Source organism: Dendrobates tinctorius, unplaced genomic scaffold (genome assembly GCF_039654945.1).
Source record: "Dendrobates tinctorius isolate UK_male_01 unplaced genomic scaffold, ASM3965494v1 ptg000128l, whole genome shotgun sequence".
NCBI classification, from domain to species: domain Eukaryota; kingdom Metazoa; phylum Chordata; class Amphibia; order Anura; family Dendrobatidae; genus Dendrobates; species Dendrobates tinctorius.
Genome location: NW_027361796.1, coordinates 16768380 through 16788131, shown reverse-complemented (window position 1 = coordinate 16788131; position 19752 = coordinate 16768380). Strand labels below are relative to the sequence as shown.

Sequence of the window (19752 nt, the reverse complement as noted above, 5' to 3'; positions counted from 1 at the left end):
CGTCTCATACCTTTAGAGTCCATGGAGAAAAACATATACATGCACAATCTGATCATCTTGGCTTCTGGTCATAGGACCCTTTTCTGATGATGGGTGGTGGCAAGACCCTCACTTCCCAGCATTTCTACACCAGATCTACTATAAATGTGTCAATTCTGGATAAAAAGTAAAAATGGCTGCGTACTATGGAATGATGCTGGCTATCAACTTTGCATTATCCTCTATGGCTGTTATTGATAAAGTATCCTAACAAAATGATAGTTGTTCATCAGTTTCTAAGAGGACCAAACAAAGCTGAAAAACGCTATGACTGTGTAAGGGGGTACAGAAACTGTTCCACATCCCTACCCCCTTAAAGTAAAGTATAATGTTCCACTGCTGTGTATATATGTCATTCTGCTATGTGCAATGTATGTAAGTAGAGATAGGGTGAGTGTAGTACCCCAAATTAGACACTAGATGGGGCATATTAGTGTACATAGTTATTTAGGAGGAGCTAGCCGTGTTTAAGAGGGGAAGTCTTTCTGTAGTAGGGCAGTAGGGGCCCAGGTGCCCATTTAGGGTGGATAGCGCTGCAACGCTAAAGCAAAGTACCCAGCCTGCCAGCCAGAGTCCGGAAGGACAGAAGTTCAGCTGAAGCAGCAGTGTGACTGAAGTGTGGAGCAGAAGCAAGAGAAGATGTCCTGAACAGTACGGGGACGCAGGGACTCATCATGTGGCAGATCATCGCATGGGCTGATGCCTTCAGATCCAGGGTGAAACGGACAAGAGAACCCCCAAGTGTAGGGAGTCTGTACAGGGAGGACGCTGATATTACCGCAAGAGGCGGTACGACCTGGGCACATACTGAGGGATGTAGAAAGAAGCGTAGGAAAAGTACAGAATGGACTGTATGGAAATCTATGCTGATGCTGTGTCTGAAAATGATGTGCTGCAAAAAGAGGAAAGTAAAGTTTTACATTTTAAGTTTGAAATGGACTGTCTCTTTATATGCAACAACACCAGCAGCAGAACTTCAGCCGGCCCAATGGGACCCTGACGGTGCAGAAGGTGAAGCAGAAGGTATGCTGCTGAGGGGACATTATATTCATGTGACAGGAGACCAGGGAGCGTTACAGCACATACTCTCAGCCATGACTACGGCCCTGGCCGTCCCTCACAACTGCACCTCTCACTTTCAATAATAAGTTCAGGAACTCTTCATTAATTTTTTTATGCATATTATGAAAACAGATGACGCATGGATAAAAATGGACACAGACTCAAAATGGACCAAAATCCATCCAGCACACTGACAGAAAAATGAACCATGTTTTAGCAGATGAGAATAAAAAGAGGAAGTGTGATTTCGGCTTAGTTTAAAAAAGAAAACCTTACATATCTAATATATAAAGCTCAAAGTATGTATTTATGTATGTGTGTGTGTGTGTGTATGTCCGGGATAGGCATCCGCACCATCGCAGCTACAGTCACAAAATTTGGCACAGTCACACGTCTGGCCCCCGAGAGCGTCCTAAGCTATGTTGTGAGGTGAAATTTTAACCCTGCGCATTTCAATTCACCAAACAATTTTGCCCCTATCTACATACTGGGGAAAAAGTGTGTGCGTGTCAAGCCCCGCCCCTCATTATGATGTCATAATGCCCCTATCTACATAATGGGGAAACAGTGTGCGTGTAAAAAAGCCCCGCCCATCAATATGATGTCATAATGGTTGACTATGAAATGGAGGATGTGTGATGGGTACATGGGCACTGGTCTGTGGGATGGAGGATATGTATGACGGGTATATGAGCACGGGCCTATGGGATGGTGGATATGTATGACGGGTATATGGGCACAGGACTATGGGATGGAGGATGGGTATATGGGCACTGGACTATGGGATGGAGGATGTGTGATGGGTATATGGGCACTGAACTATGGGATGGAGGATATGTATGACGGGTATATGGGCACGGGACTATGGGATGGAGGATGTGTGATGGGTATATGGGCACTGGACTATGGGATGGAGGATATGTATGACAGGTATATGGGCACAGGACTATGGGATGGAGGATGTGTGATGGGTATATGGGCACTGGACTATGGGATGGAGGATGTGTGATGGGTATATGGGCATGGGACTATGGGATGGAGGATGTGTGATGGGTATATGGGCACTGGACTATGGGATGGAGGATATGTATGACGGGTATATGGGCACGGGACTATGGGATGGCAGATATGTATGATGGGTATATGGGCACGGGACTATGGGATGGAGGATATGTATGATGGGTATATGGGCACGGGACTATGGGATGGAGGATGTGTGATGGGTATATGGGCACTCGACTATGGGATGGAGGATATGTATGATGGGTATATGGGCACGGGCCTATGGGATCGTGGATATGTATGATGGGTATATGGGTACGGGACTATGGGATGGAGGATAATTATAATTTGTTATAACTAACCACAGTTAGTTACTATGCCCGCGCAGCGCCGGGCTCTTCAGCTAGTAACATATATAAAACCGCATGAAAGTTGAGTTGACCTTTGTGGTCTTAAAGCAGCAGAGAAGTGCTAAGAAGAAGGAAGATTAGACTTAGAAACTTTCACGTCAAAAGGAGCTCACTTGGATTCTCAGTTAACTCATTTTACAGCCAGAAATAGTGCAACGTAGAGGTTATGAATGATGATTAGGACGAAAATCTGTTGCAGCGGGAAGATATGATCCATCCTCAGGAGATAAATCTTCTTACCTGACAACGTCCCACAGATTCCAGAGGAAGAAGAGAAAACACACTATGCATTTACTCTGCACCTCTTCTTGGCTGCTGATTACCAGAAACAAGATGATTAGTCGTTCTGTCACCTATAAAGGAGAGCAGCGTATGAATGCACAATTGCCATAGGCCGCAGTTCACACAGTAAAAGGCTCAACTACACATTGTCCAGGAGAAAATATGACATTTGAGAACAGCTTGTAAGGGTCATATCTGCCATGTTAAAAATATGCTGAAAAATATCTTCCTATCCCTTTTACCAACATTCAGCACTCAGGTACAGAGTTGCACCCAGGTATTTGTGGTTTAGGCAACCTCTCTATCACATATGCAGACACCAATGGTTGTGAATGGCATGAAGTAGAGGAGAGAATCTGTTACAGATTCTTCATTTTAGGCATGGGAGCGCCAAATTGCTAACTGATGTTGAACACACTCGGCTTTTCAGCATCTATAGAGAGCTCACCAATTGGCGTGTAAAAAAAAAAAGTGTGAATTAAGAGTTGAAGATATATGAACTGGGAAGTGCGGTATGTATGGTGCGGGCAATGAGTGCTCTATTTGTGCAATTTGGAAGCGGTATAGGGGAGGAATTCTGCCGTTACATGGCCCTTCAGCAAGACAAACATAAAGGTATTAAACAGTTAAATGTCTACCTGTGAAAATTTAGGCAGAAATGATTGTTGCTCTAAATCCATTAGAATAGGGAGCAGCTCCAGGACGGAGAGTAACTGGCAGGCTTGCATTACTAGTCCAATTGTATAGAACGTATCTGCAAAAGAATCTGTTCACAGTAGATGTTAGAATAGAAGTGTTAGGGAGCTTTCACATTGCGCTTTTCTGCACGTTCTTGGGTCCTGTCGGGGCTTGCGTCCAAACCCCCTCCTACACAAAACGGGATTTGGACCAATGCGCCGACGGGGCCATAGACTATAATGGTGTTGGCAAAGTGAACGCGCGCTCTGTCATGCATTATTTTTGGGCGTATACGTCCACTGGAGGTGGATACCCAGATGAATTCTACTACCTATGAGCATCCGCCTTCTGTAGGCGTATACGGCCAAAAACGATGGACACAGCGCACGTTTGCTCTGCTAACACCATTATAGTCTGTGGTTCCGTCGGCGCATATGTCCGAAACCCGTTTTGTGGGGGTGAGTTTGAACGCAAGCCCCGACGGGACCAAGAACGTGCAGAAAAGCGCACTGTGAAAGCTCCCTAAGAAGAGCAAAGTTTCTGGCTACAAGATGACAAACATCTAATGATGAACAGCGTGTCTGAATTTTTCCACGCCTGTTCCCCCCACAATGAGTATTTGGTGCGTTTTTCAGCTGTGTAATTTTCATGCATAGAAAGTGCAGAATATTTCAGTTCCAGCAAAGTAGCTGTGTAAATCTAATGCACACTGTGCTGTTTATGTACGCTGAGGAAACTGACATGTGGTGCATTCTTTTGGCTGCACATTTTCATGCATAATGAAGCATATTACAGTTCCAGCAAAGCGGATGCGATTTACCTAAATCTCATGCCCAATGTCGATTTTTTTATGCAGCTTAAACTGACTTGCGGTGCCTTTTTGAAATCTGTAACATTTCCTTCTCTCTTGCGGGAAATATATGCTTTATTTGCAGATTTTCACACTTGCATGAAATGCTGAAAATCTGCACATGCTTTTTTTTGCGTTTCTGTATCGGAAGCGCAGTAAAAATGCATGTGTTGTGTACACAGCTATCATTATTATCAATAAAGTTTTAACAAGGCTAAATAACAGTAAGTATTCAAAACAAAAGCAGTTTTATTTAAAACTGACACTAAAAAGAGACCAAAGCTTCACTGGAAAGAAAGAACTCAAAAACACAATAAAAAATGCAAGTTTACCTTAATTACACCACTGTGTTCACACAGCAAAAAGGCCACGTTTTTCTAGCGTTTTTGGAAAATCGCATTAAACACACACCGCACACGCATTATGTGAACACAGCCTTAGCTAATTGGTGTTTTAAAAATCATAAAACTTTATAGCATCTGCAATGTTCTTCCTGAGTTTGCTCAGGTCTCCTTCAGGTCCTCCGCTTTCCTCCCACATCCCAAAGACATACAGATAGGGAATTTAGATTGTGAGCCCCAGTGGGGACAGAGATGATAACATCTGTAAAGCGCTAGTGCAATATAAGTAATGTATAATAAATAACAAATACATAATATAAACGTGGAATTTAAAACCATTTTGGTGCTGGAAAAGTGACAGCTTGCTGAATTCTCTGGAAAGTGTTGCTCTGTAAACCTGTAACATGTACGCTCTAGGCCATAAGGACTGCACCCTCACGCCTCCTACAAGGAGGTTTTTTACCTGTATACCTAAACAAAGTTATGATGTATAGTTAACAGATGGATGGCCAAGGATTTTTTTAACCTTATTGATGAAACACCAATGGTAAAAAATGAAGAACTGACCAAACACTGACTGTTTTTACGTGAAAAATTACGGACATCTGAGTCAGGTCTTAGGCTATGTTCACACATTGCTTTTTTTGCTGTGTGGTTTTTTTTCTGCAGCCAAATAGCTCAATCAGGCATCTGCATAAATCGGTCTGAGATTGGACTGGCTGGTGGATGACCCGAGCATGACAGCTTCCTATATTTCTATGCAAGCTTGGGTTGGGAGAACCGCCCGCCAGTCCGAGCATTGCAGTCCTATCTTGGACTTATTTATATAGATGTCTGAATGAACCCAAAACCTGATCACTTGGCAGTAAAAAAAGCTGCAGCCAAAACACAGGTTGTGTTGCTTTTCTTGCTGCTTTTTTACTGCGTTTTTCAGGATCCCAAAGTTCAGTTTTGCATCCACCTTGCAAGCAAGGTGTCGGTATCGCTGATCGTTGATGGAAAGCCCTGGACATTTTTGGGGTCGCTGGTCTCCCGCTGGTCAGCACGCATCGCTGCATGTGACAGGCGGGAGACCAGCGACCAGCGAGCAGGAGCTGGTAACTAAGGTACACATCGGGTTTCTAAGGGGGCGCGTTGTGCCTAGAAACCTGATGTGTACCTTAGTTACCAGCGCGCTGATGCAGGGAGCTGGTAACCAAGGTACATATCGGGTTTCTAAGTGACGCATGTCCCTTAGAAACTCGATGTGTACCTTAGCTACCAGCTCCCTGCATCAGCGCGCTGGTAACTAAAGCACACAGCGACGCCGCTCGCTCGACGTCACTGTGCTGATCGCTGTGAAGCTGTCTGTTTGACAGCTCACCAGCGATCATGTTGCGACTCACCAGCAATCCTGACACGTTGATATCTGGTGAGTCGCTATGTGTGACGGGGCCCTAAGGCTGGGTTCATATTGCGTTTGTGGGCTGCGTTTAACGCATCCGTTACATAGCGGCATTAACCCTATGTAACGGATCCCATAACGCTGCCATACACTCCTATAGACGAGCGCATTGCTAACACATGTCATAATCGGCATGCGCTAGCGATGTGCAGTCATTCTGTGATGGACCCTCAGACGTGGTCTGCAGCGTCCGAGGGTCCGTCACTGCTAGTGCAGATGAAGCATCTACCATCTGCGCTAGCGGTATAGCATAACGCGATCGCGTTATGCAGTAGCATTAACGCAGTCCGTCAACGCTATGCGTTGAATGGACTGCATTAACGCAGTATGAACCTAGCCTAAGGTATCCTATGCTCTATTTTCTGAGGGGAACATAGGAGAGCGGGGAGACACCGAGTGTGAACCACTCTGCATGGTAGCGAAAGCAAGACGCAGAGAAAATATGCTATATATTGCTCAGTGTCCTCTATCTTATGCTGTCCTGATAAATAAGACCATAGAACCCCTTTAATATTAGGATCAGGGGCAGGTTGGACATATGCCTCTCGGACTGGTCCCCTCGCAGCTGTTCAGGGTCACCCTGCAGCCCTATACGTTTAAATATAGAAGCTTGGTAGCAGATGCGCCCACACAGCATGCCATGTGGGCCACATCCTATCACGTAGCACGCCTGATTCGTTTAAATATAGAAGCTTGGTAGCAGATGCGCCCACACAGCATGCCATGTGGGCCACATCCTATCACGTAGCACGCCTGATTCGCTATGTCGCTTGCTCAATGTGCAGGACATTACAATATCTTAGGTATCCATGGTTACGACCACTAACAGCTAACTAACTGTCACTATATGAATGTTCATAATCATGGATATCTAAGTTACTGCAATGCCCTGCACAAGGGGGTAAGCAACATAGCGAATCAGAAGAACTGTACTACATTTCTAATTGGAGGTATTTGCTGGTATTACCTATTGACATTGGATCTTGGAGATGGGGATACCCCTTTATTGAACCACGTTTCTAAAATACTGTAATTAAAAATTCCTTACCATTCCCTCTCCACTATAATTGACTGTTTTGTTTATTTACTTCTGTTCCAAAGACATTTAAAGTATTTGTTAATATTATTATTACTACAACTACTACCTATGGAGACAGGATGTTGAAGATGGGAATAACACTTTAAATTGAAGAGAGAGACATTTAGGATGAAATTCAAAGTTGGGTTTGGACCACCTCTTTGAGCTGAGAGGCCCAGCATCAGGCCCCTCCCATAAAAGCAATGGTCGCCCCTATGTAAAGAGATCGACATGCTTCCCATGTTCCCCCTTGAAGAACAAGTATCTTGTCATGTTGTGTAATGTGAATTGTGCGATGTGTTAATGGCATTACTCATGTGTGTTGTTTTACAGTAGAGGAAGTAACATGTAATGGTTGGGTCTAGCCCAGAGTGAGATGGGCTAAACTGAAGGGAAAGAAACACAGTTCCTGTCAGAACGTCAGATAGGGTTCAGAGTGCATAGAGAAAGGATCTAAGGTGCAATGTAAGCAGTGTCACATTTTCGGGTGTCCCTAAAGTGAGCGGAGATCGAAAGAAAGAGGTCCTAGAAGAGGACGCCTAGCAGTAAGGCCTAGAATTTATAACTCCTGAAGGTAATGGGCCTAGACAGGACTGAGTATGCGAGACAAATAGAGTGGCATGGGCAAGAGTTCCAGAGCATCAGCATTAGAGAAGATCAGTACCAGTCATACTTTCAACATAGCTCCCCTAAGCGGAAAGAAGACGCCAAACCACGAGTTGAATAGAGGACTCAGGCTAGACTGAACTGTAGTGTCGAGCTGGGTTGTGGTGAAGTAGTGAGAAGTGAATACAGAGGACAAGTAAAGAGGAAGGAATTGAAACTGTGGAAAATTCTCAGGGTTGTAAAGGAAACATTCATAAGGTTATGAACCCACTTGTCACGGAGTGACTGATCAATGCGACACAACCCAACGATTGGTCGGTCACCAAACAGCAAACTGATCAAGGGAACACCAGGGACACAATTACAACGGTGGTCCCTGCATTAGGGAACGGGGAAATGGACACCTCCTGTACTCTCCTGAGCATGTGCCCTGCTCTTACTAGTGTCCCTATACAAGTTCTTTCAACCTGTCGCTGAGCAGGATACCTTAGCCCTCGCTTACCCTGCACTTATCCCTAAGTAAGGAATTGGCAAGTGTGAACACTGGTCCCACCACTGCACAAATACAACACAAGATAAGGATAGACAGACAGTAAAAGGAACAGGGTAACAAAAATACAACACTTAGCTTTCTGCTATAAAGCACCGCACAGCAGGATCACAACACCAGATACACCATAAACAGCCGAGGCACCACCGCTCCCAGCAAGCTCCTTCCTCCAGTTCGGTCGCTGTAGCATGAACTCTAACGGCCAGCTGATGCATCAGGTGACCTTTTAAAAGACGGTGGGAATGGTCACCACCTGCATCAGCAAATTCAGCAGCACTGTAATTACACCAGCAGCCACCGGGGGGGGGGAACAGACATTAAACCCCAATGGCCAGAAAGGAAAAAAGTTTAAATGTGAGAATCCAATCTGCCACATAGCCAAACATGGATCGTGACACCGCTATCTTCGGCATACAGTATACTCCCTACCAAGTTCCTGTTCAGTAAAAAGTATATTTTTGACTGGTGGTCTCCCTCATTGAGCTGTAAAACATCTGGTCCTGGCAAACCAGCATCCAGCGTTACAAGCGGCCTTCCCGGGCGTTGCGCCCTCATTTTACAAATCTACACAGTCAGGAGCCCCTCTTCATGTAAGTGTAAGGAGGTGGCGGGAACCCTCATGTACCTTCTCTCTCCTGAACGCTGTTCGCATTGTTATTAATGTGTAATGTAATGTTCATGTACTGTGATGTCATGTATTTGCCATGTATTTTGTATATGTTTAGGATTAAGGATAGAAGTTAACATAGAGTAATAGTGGGATTAAAACAGAGGAGGGCACATTAGAGATAGAGACTAGGATAGCTAATGGTATTAGTTTAGGCACAGGCAGCAAGGAGTTAAGTAGATGGGAGGGGCACAGAGCAGAGCAGCAGAAGTAGGGGGATATTGGAAAGGCAATTCTTGTTTAGAATGAGACACCCAGGCAGTCTGCCCAAGGGCAGGACGCATACAGTGAGACAGTTACAGGCCTTGGGGTAAAGCTGCAGATGGCAGTAAGGGACCCCAGGCTGGAGAAGAGTGCAGTCGGGCACCAGCTCAACAGTATCATCCCCAGGAAGGACAAGGGGCTGACAGGGAGTTGGTGATGCTGAAGGTACAGGGGGGACACAAATTGTCCAAAGATACTGCCTGGATGGCATAGGAAAGGATAGTGCAGACAGGACAGAGTATGGCTAGAGGTACAGCCGTGAAAGCCGAGAGGAAAGAGACAAATTATACAGATACTAGAGTCTGCCCAGGAGGCAGGGAAAGGACAGGAGACATTGCCCTGTGTGAACTGTGCTGCTGATGTGATGAATGCCTTGCCATTCAGTAAAGTTCAGCTGTTAGAAAAGAACTGTGACTGTGGTGTTTCCTGGAACCTTGGAGCTGGAGACTGAGGGAATTCCAACAACAGAAGTGAGTACCTGCCTGTACACAGGGTCGGACAGGGGTGTCTGGGGCCCACCAGGGGAATGGATGCTAGGGGCCCACCCTACAGTTATATGCAAATATCTGTCAGTCGTTATCCCCATTATAGTGGAGCATCGGCTGTAAAACACAGGCGGCTCCTGCACATCTACTGTGCGCCCCCATAACTGGGATATATAATTACAGTAGCTTACATTAATGGGGTTCTTTGGTTAAAACAAGTTATCACCGATCTATGGGTTCCACAGGATAGGTGATCACTTAGGTCCGACCATTAGAAACTGCACCGATTGGAAGAATGAGGAAGTTTTATCCCTGATAGAACACTTATCCCCATTTTAAAATGGAGCGGCAGGTGGGATATCTGACCGAAGCTCCATTCATTCTCTTTGGGGCTTCTATAAAAAAACAAGTGCCAAGTTGAAGCCCAGGGATTACAGTTCAGGTGGTAGAAACATGAACACAACAGGAGACCTGGATACTGTTGCCAACCAATTATTTATTCTGGAAGAGGACTGGCAAATTCTGGTGAAATCCAGGCCTTGTTCATTTTCAGAAAAGTAAGCCGGTCAACGTTATCGGAGGATAGTCGCGTGCGACGGTCTGTTAGTACACTACCTGCGGCACTAAAGACGCGTTCCGATAATACACTGGCAGCAGGGCAAGCCAGCACCTCCAATGCATACTGGCTAAGCTCTGGCCATGTATCCAGCTTAGACCCAAAACTTGAAGGGGGAAGAGCCATCTGGGAGTACACTGACAGGGCAAGATATGTAGTCTGTCACCATCTGACGGAAACGTTGCCTCCTGCTGACTGGAGCCGTCTGTGATGGTGTAGACATTTGTGGCAGGCACACAAAACTTTTCCACATTTGGGCCATACTGGTCTTGCCTTGTGCTGAGGCGCTGCCTCTGCTCCCTCTTTGTGCAGAGCTTCCTTCACTGCCTTGACGCACAGAGCTGCTTTGTAACGCACTAGCAGCACTGCTCTCGGGTTGAATGGAGAACATGATGGACTGCACCAGTGTGTCTTGGTACTCCCGCATTTTATGCTCCCCGTTCAACGGTGTTATGAGGCTTTGTAAGTTGTCCCGGTAGCGAGAATCTAGGAGGATGTACACCCAATAATCAGCCGTGTTGAGAATGTGGGCGATGCGGCGGTCGTTTCTCAGGCACTGCAGCATGAAATCAACCATGTGCTGAAGACTGCCAACTGGACAAGAAACGCTGTCCCCTGCTTGAGGCGTTATTTCTGCCTGCTCTGCATCACCCCACCCTCGCTGTACATACTGACTAGAGCATTGTGTACCTCCCTCCTCTGGAGAGATGTCTTCCTCCTCCATTGACTCCTCCTCATCCTCCTCACAAAGTGTCCCCTGCGTAGGCCTTTGTGTGGAACCACGTAGCGCAGACTGTCCAGAAGCAGATGGCATTTGTGACTCCTCATCCTCCACCTCTTCCAAAACCTCCTCCCTTAGTGCTTGCAGTGTTTTTTGAAGCAGACAGATAAGGGGGACAGTCATGCTGACTAGTGCATCATCTGCACTCGCCATCTGTGCGGAATCATCGAAGGCATGCAAAACGAGGCAGATGTCCTTCATAGAGGCCCACTCAGTGGTGCTGAATTGTGACCGGCGCACAGTGCTCCAACATATGTAACATTGAATTCCACCTGGTGGGTAGGTCACATATGATGCGATGTTCCGGAAGGCGTGATCGGCGCTGCAGAGCTGCAATGCGCGATCTTGCCGTGCTGGAACGCCGCAAGTGAGCGCACTCTATGTGGACCTTGTGCAGCAATGCATCAAGATCCGGATAGTCCCTCAGAAAGCTCTGCACGACCAAGTTGAGCACATGTGCCAGACATGGGATCTGAGTGAGGTTGCCTAGGCCCAGAGCTGCCACCAGATTTCGGCCATTGTCACACACTACCAAGCCTGGCTGGAGATTTGCTGGCAGAAACCACACGTCGCTCTCCTGCTTGATGGCATTCCAGAGCTCCTGCACTGTGTGGCTTCGATTCCCCAAAGAAATTAATTTCAGTACGGCCTGTTGACGATTGGCCACGGCTGTGCTCATATCGGTCGTAACAGGCTCCTGCAGCGCTGATTCTGAGGAACTGGAGTATGAGGAGGAGTCAATGTGTACAGACTGGATTCCTGCAATCGTTGGAGTTGGCAGAACAGGTACAGCGCCACTCTCAAGGTCTGTACCCGGCTCCACAACATTGACCCAATGGGCAGTGAGGGAAAGGTATCGTCCCTGTCCATGGGTACTGGTCCACGCATCGGTGGTCAGGTGGACCTTGCTACTGACGGCGTTTAGTAGCGCATGTTTAATTTTTCCCTCCACATGCTTTTGCAGGGCAGGGATGGCTTGCCTGCTGAAATAAAAGCGGCTGGGCACGGTGTATTGTGGGACTGCCAATGCCATGAAGTTCTGGAAGGTGTCAGTCTCCACCAGCCTGAATGAGAGCTTTTCAAGGGCCAGTAATTTGGCAATGCCAGCATTCAGAGCCTGTGCTCGGGGATGGTTTGCCGAGTATGGCTGCCTTTTCTCCTATGCCTGTGCTACCGATGGCTGTAGAGTGGCCTGGGAGTGTGAGAATGAACGGGAATGTGGTGATGTGGGTGGAATGTCCCCCCCCCCAAGTACATATGTGACTTGCACACTTAGCTATGTACCCACGAGCTGCTCCTCCTAATGCTCTCAATGTTCAGTAAAAAACTGAGAGAAGCAGGAAGAGAAGCTCGTTGTCACAGGACCATAACTAAGAAAATCGCATATGAGTGAAGTGTCCATGTGATGAGTACTGGAACCTACAGAGCTAAATCCTGACATTGCAGCTTCTGAATTCTCACAACGAATGCACTGCACACTTTTAGGATTCTCCCTTGCTGATGTACCGTCATGTCAGCACAAGTATGTGATTTATATACTTCTGGCCACATTCCGACTAGACGTGCCCGGCCTCGCTCCGTTCATTTTCATTGAGTGAGGCCACACATGTCTAGTCAGCATGTGACCGCATGGATGTAAATTTCCGGCACGAGAGAATCCTGACAGCGTTCAGTGGGCACTGAGAGAATTCAGACGTCTGCAGTCACATAGAATGACTGCAGACTCCGTACCAACCTGGACAACCCCTTTAATGTTCCTAACAAATAAAAACATGAGAATTAGTCAGTATCACAAATAACATTTACATCCAGGTACCTTATAGATGACGTCGTCTCTAGAGTCAGTCACCTTTTCTTCTAGACCCCATGATGAGTTTTCTCATCCACATCTCGTCTCTGCAGACTTCCATCTTCTCCGGTCTTCTGCAGCAAATCTCCACACGACGCCCTTAAAGATAGAAGTGTCATTATAATGCCCCTAAATAAAAATATCTGCAATATACTGTCACCTCACACTATTCCCCCTCCCTCCTCATACGGTCTCCTCTATCATCCCACCTGTTCACCATACTGTCTCCTCATATATTTACCCCCTCACTCTCTATACTGTCTGCTCACACATACCCCCGACTCCCCATACTGTGTCTGCACACATACATTAACCCATTCGCTCCCCATACTGTCTGCACCAATTCCCCATACTGTTTCCTCATACATACTCTTTATTTTGTGTCCTCAAATCTCCCCACACATTAAATCCCCCCATCCCCATTCCAAATCCCCCCACACATTAAATAACCCCCCATCCCCACTCCAAATCCCCCCACACATTAACCCAATCCCCACTCATTAACCCCCATCAGCACTCCAAATACCCCCACACATTAACCCCAACCCCACTCATTAACGCCCCCATACATTAACCCCCATTCATTAACCCCCGCACACATTAACCCAATCCCCACTCATTAACCCCATCACCACTCCAAATCCCCCCACACATTAAATAACCATCTGCACTCCAAATACCCCCACACATTAACCCCCATCCCCATTCATTAACCCCCACACACATTAACCCCCATCCCCACTCATTAACGCCCCCACACATTAATCCCCATCCCCACTCATTAACCACTGCACACATTAACCCAATCCCCACTCATTAACCCCCATCACATTAAATAACCCCCATCTCCACTCCAAATCCCCCCACACATTAACAGCATGGCATCCCCACTCATTAACCCCCACACACATTAACCCCCATCCCCACTCATTAACCCCCATCCCCACTCCAAATACCCCCACACATTAACCCCCATCCCCATTCATTAACCCCCACACACATTAACCCCCATCCCCACTCATTAACGCCCCCACACATTAATCCCCATCCCCATTCATTAACCCCCGCACACATTAACCCAATCCCCACTCATTAACCCCCATCACATTAAATAACCCCCATCTCCACTCCAAATTCCCCCACACATTAACATCATGGCATCCCCACTCATTAACCCCCACACACATTAACCCCCATCCCCACTCATTAACCCCCTTCCCCACTCTAAATACCCCCACACATTAACCGCCATCCCCTCTACAAATCTCCCCCATCTCCACTCATTAACTCCCCATCTCCCATCTTCGGTGGTTCTTCAGCTCCACAGAGGAGCACACTTACCACCAGCGTTTGCTTTGGGCGCCGGGGAGTGACGTCAGCAGCGTGATCACATGACCTGATCACGCTGCTGACGTCGCTCTGGCTCGGCGGTCAGAGCTTCAACAGAGCTTCAATTGTACAGGCGTCTGTATAGATGCCAGTACAATTGCTCCCTGGGAGCCGGCACGGCCTCCTTCTCTGCGCCGGCTGTCAGCTTGACAGCCGTCACAGAGAACCGCCGACTCTCAGGCGGGGGGCGGCAGAACGCAGTGCCAGGGAGGACACTGCGGACCGCTCCATTAGGTGGCCCGACTGCGCCCCCCTGCTGGCTGCGCCCGGGGCAACTGCCCCGGCTGCCCCCCCCAGATACGCCACTGGGACTGTCACTGGGTCTCTGGACAACAGTGCCAGAGGTTCTTCCATGATGATCCTGTGAGGAAGCCGAACCAGCTGTGTGTGAGCTGGAGGAAGAAGCTACAACATGAGCTGAAGAGGTGATAGGTGGTGCTGTAGGTTGGCCTACGTCTTCAGTGTGTCTCTGTAACTCCACCACGTGCTTGGTCCGCACATGTTTCCACATATTTGTGGTATTGAGGTTGCTGACACTTTTCCCTCTTTTGACTTTCTGATGACACAGCTTGCATTTGACAAAGCAAATGTCATCTGCAACTGTGTCAAAAAAGGACCATGCACTGCAAGTCTTGGGAGCGCCCGTTTTGGCTTTTGGAAGAGGAATGCTCCTAACGGGTGTCAAAGTGGAGGCTACAGGCAACCAAGTCTGCCCCCTCCCTCTCCCTCCTGTTTTGGCTTTTCGGGGAATTTCTTCCTCAGAGCTGCTCCCACCACCTTCCTGTTCCTCACGCCATGATGGGTCAAGGACCTCATCATCTACACTCCCCTCTTCAAACACCTGCTTCTACTGGGTAGTCTCGCCAGCACCGTACGCACCAGAAAGTGGCACCTGAGTCTCGTCATCATCTGATGCATACTGAGGTGTGCTGACCATAGGCACTGGCCCACCCGCCTCTTCAGATTCAGAGGAACAAAGCAGTTGCGCCTCTTCTTCACATTCTTGAATGCTGCTTGGCTGGCCCCCTCTTTCCAAGCCAACAGATTCAGAGAACAGAAGTAGAGACTGTGATGGCTCCTGTCCAGGGCTCTATGACTGCCTGGGCAATTTGGCAGGTGGTGAAGAGACAGATGGTTGGTCTTCAGTGCTCTGGCCCTGAGAGGACATGGAAGTCATTGAAGTCGATGTGTTAGCTGCCATCCATCCGACAACGGCTTCAATTTGTTCCTCCCGCAGCAGTGGGGTACGGTGAGGTCCTACAAAGCTGCGCATGAAGGACTATTGCCTGGTAAAACTGGGGGATGCTGACTCACTGGTGCCTGCAGCAGGCACAGAATCCCCACGTCCTCTCCCTGCAGAATCCCCACATCCTCTCCCTGCTAAAACTCCACGCCCACGTGCCTTACTCCCTGCCTTCTTCATCTTGGTAGATTGATAAAGATAGGCAGAAAAGTACAAGGGGGGGGCTTAGTGTGCTTATTCCTGAACAGCTGCTAACAGGTATAAGAAACACTAATTTTATAAAGTGTGTGGACTACACTTTAATATGAGCTAATGTGGCCTACACAACTGTCAAATGGAGTGTTTGGTGAACTTTATTTTGTTTTGTTTTTTTCATAAAAACAAAAAGGATGTGACCAAAGATTTGAAAGCGATAGTATCACAAACTTTTTGGAGCTATTACAATGCAGAAAGGTAACCTACAATGCAAAAGATGAGGCTCCAAAAAATAGGGTAATACTAATCTGGCTGCGGCTGAAGGGCACAAGCCAGAAAAAAGGCTCCTCTATCTACTCCTATATAGTGTTTGCAACCAACCAATGTAGATGGATACGGATGGATGCACACTAATAGGAGAATGAAAAATGAGCTGCAATAAAACAAAAATATGTATGAGGCAGTGACGCACGCTGAGCGGCCTACAACCAGACGTAGCTGTAGGACACACTGTAGCTGCACTCACACACAGAGACCTCTCAGACAGCCGTGAACAGTGCAGATAAGTGGGCACTAGCACTGAAAGGCTGCAGAAAGGCTCCGCTGTCTACTCCTATAGTGTTTGCAACCAACCAACGTATATGGATACGGATGGATGCACACTAATAGAAGAATGAAAAATGAGCTGCAATCAAAGAAAAATATTTGTGAGGCAGTGACGCACGCTGAGCGGCCTACAACCAGATGTAGCTGCAGGACACTACAGCGTGAGCTGCACTCACACACAGAGACATCTCAGACAGCCGTGAACAGTGCAGAAAATTGGGCACTAGCACTGAAAGGCTGCAGAGAGGCTCCGCTGTCTACTCCTATAGTGTTTGCAACCAACCAATGTAGATGGATATGGATGGATGCACACTAATAGGAGAATGAAAAATGAGCAGCAAAAAAAGAAAAATATGTATGAGGCAGTGACACACGCTGAGCGGCCTACAACCAGACGTGGCTGCAGGACACACAACACAGCGTGAGCTGCACTCACACAGACCTTGCAGACAGCTGTGAACACTGCTACAAGGCAAAAGAAATCTACAGTGGTTTATTATGTAGCCTGGGTAAAGCACAATATGATTTGGAAAATTGCTATCTCTAACTGTCCCTCAGAGTCTTGAACAGCAGCCTGTCCCTAACTGAATTCACAGCAGAGTGAACCCGAAATGGCGGCAGCTTTTATAGTGCATCATGACATCATTTCAGCAGCCAATCACAGCCATGCCATTACTTAACATGCCTACATGCCTAACAGGATGTGCCCACACTTCTGAGGATTGTCATTGGCTGAATAAAATCAAACTGGCTCATAGCATTATGGGAACTTCCGATTCCGGTATTCGATATGCTAAAAGTATCGGAACTCAGTATCGGAATTCCGATACCGTGAATATCGGCCGATACCCGATACTTGCGGTATCGGAATGCTCAACACTAGTCACCACTTCTGTATTTATCACCCACTCCTGGTTTCTGCTTACAGATACTGAGGTAAAATACTGACCAAATACTGAGCGTGTGAACATGGCCTTATACCACCTGTCTGTTCCTAAAATAGAAGATATTATGGTCTGGCTTTGACTGTGCATTTGTAAAAGTACCAGTGAGACATTTAGAGGCACTGTTGGGCCACTGACTGTGATGGTCGGACATGGCACACCCATGCTTATATCTTGCCCTCTTTATACCAGGTATATGCATGGTAAATCACAGCATATACTGTACTACTATGAAACCATATACCTGGGAAAAAGATAGTTTAAGTTAAGCATTATTGATGGTTCAGTTTCTACAGAGCCTTTGAATACATTTTTGTGTATTTTTCCAAATATGAATGTTATGTACAATCCTAGATACATAATTGAACAATCATCGTTTTTTAATGCCTTTCTGCCTCTGCTGTTTAATGCAGCCTGAATTAAGCAAGTCGTGGGCCACTGCCGTATTCTTGGCTCCCAGGCTGCTAAGATTTGCCAGCCAGCCCCTTGTTAGGAGTTACAGTATGTGTTATGTAGCTCTCAGGGAACACGTGTAGAGAATTATGTACATACAACCCTATGAGGTTATTCCTCATTTTAGATATATCTCCAGTATGTTTGTAAGCAGAGGTTCCTCCAATCTGAGCTACATGCTACAGAATACCCTGGACCCCTTACACAATAAGACTTTGCTACAAAACCAATTATATTGTGAAAATCCTTCCATCCAGACTGATATGATCGGTATGTGTTCGTATTGTCTCAGATTATAAAGAGTTAATCTGCTCATCCTACATTGGAGGATGTGATGGCAAATAAAACATTTTAATGGACGTATTTCTGATATCACTTGATTAGAACTTTAAATACCTTTTCCAAAGAAAACCAGCCTGGCTGTCATATTGGTGAAAATCCAGGAATGGCCACAGAATTGTATCAGGTAATAAACGGAAAGATAGGTCTTCATCCTGGGCTCGCAAAGACAGAAAACAACAGTTATAGATTCTGGATTCTGTGAATTATGGATTCAATAAATTGGCTGATCGGGATTGTCAGTCTCCTTTATTCATGTCAAGAAATACGTCTGGCCCAAAACTCACAACTACTGCAAGGATTGGCATGTGCCACCTGGGAACGTCTTCCCATCCCATCATAGCCACCACTAAAGTCATTTGGCACTAGTATTGTGCCTCTAAGTGTCCTTGATCTGAGCACAACATGGAACAGGCAAAAGTCATTTACTCCATATTCTTTCTGTTTTAACCACTTGCTGACTTAATCCGGTGAAGGTCGGCAGTTTTATGCCCCTGGATCTTGCATACATGAGGACATAGTGCAATTAGAGACATATTCCAAGATATGCAAAAGATCCTCATAGGTGAAGCCGAAGTAATGTTCACGAGCCACCATGCTGATCTTAGGAACTTGCTGAGGGCTTCTCCAGAAGAAAGCAGCAGCAACAATCTAATGTATAGGGATCAATGGGGAGGGGGGACATTTTGTCCTGTGTGAAAACTAGGTTGGGAAGTAATGCCTTACACGATAATCTTTAGGTTACAAAGATGATCCGATAAAACATATTCCATAATGTGCACATTGTTACAGGTTCACATGTACAACAACGCCTCTTCTAGGAAGTGATCCTGAACATTGCTTTCCAAGCAATTTTGGCAAAGTGCCTTTGAGCTGCAGCTATTTCTTGTTTTCAAGATCCGTTAATCTAGGCCACATTGGATAGAAACCTAGAACTCCTTGAATCACATTTCTAAATGAGAAACTAGAAATAATAACACTTTCCATTATTTACAGCTGCAACAAAGAGAAGGTTATACAGGCGTACCTACTAACAGGATGCCAACTGTTCTCCATGGCTTCTTGTGAAGAGGTGCTCTGTCCCCTGAGGTCTCACTTCCAAGTTACGCAGAGTGCAAATAGGATTTCTTTAGCAGCGCACCCGCTTCACATCCTAGGAATACCAGACGCCACCTCCATTGCTTTGTAATGTTAAAGCAAAATTTCAGAGATGTATCCTCCTAAGAGTAATGTGTGCAAAGCTTCACTGTACTGCCAGTGACTGGGTGGAGGAAGAGACGCCCATCAATGTTCAGCTTCCTCCTACTTTCCTTTCCCTTTTTTTTGTAATTTGTACTAATGTTCAAAGAAGTGACTTTATTGTTTCTTTAACAGGAAACTTTTACAGGGTCAGCAATGCAAATAGGACTACGGAGGCTGGATGCAACAGAAACAACAGGATCATCTCTTCCCCTAAAAGAAAAACTTTTAATTAAAATGGTGTCTGAGCAAAAGAGAAATCCAAATCAGATTAACATTTGGTGTGACCACAATTTGTCTTCAAGGCAACAGCAAAGCATCAATTCTTTTAGCTACATTT

The 19752-nt window shown here is 46.4% G+C and overlaps 1 protein-coding gene across 1 annotated transcript in view; it reads right to left on the bottom strand.

Moving 5' to 3' along the window:
* HACD4 (3-hydroxyacyl-CoA dehydratase 4) overlaps positions 1–19441 on the bottom strand; it is a 46071-nt gene extending 26630 nt beyond the window's left edge. Inside the window, exons 1-4 of the mRNA XM_073542695.1 lie at positions 19201–19441; positions 18231–18328; positions 3434–3561; positions 2754–2866 (exon numbers count right to left, since the gene is read on the bottom strand). Of these exons, the coding sequence (XP_073398796.1) occupies positions 2754–2866; positions 3434–3561; positions 18231–18328; positions 19201–19229 (368 nt within the window). The 5' untranslated portion in view covers positions 19230–19441. The remainder of the gene's footprint in view (positions 1–2753; positions 2867–3433; positions 3562–18230; positions 18329–19200) is intronic.
* Positions 19442–19752: the final 311 nt, after the last annotated feature.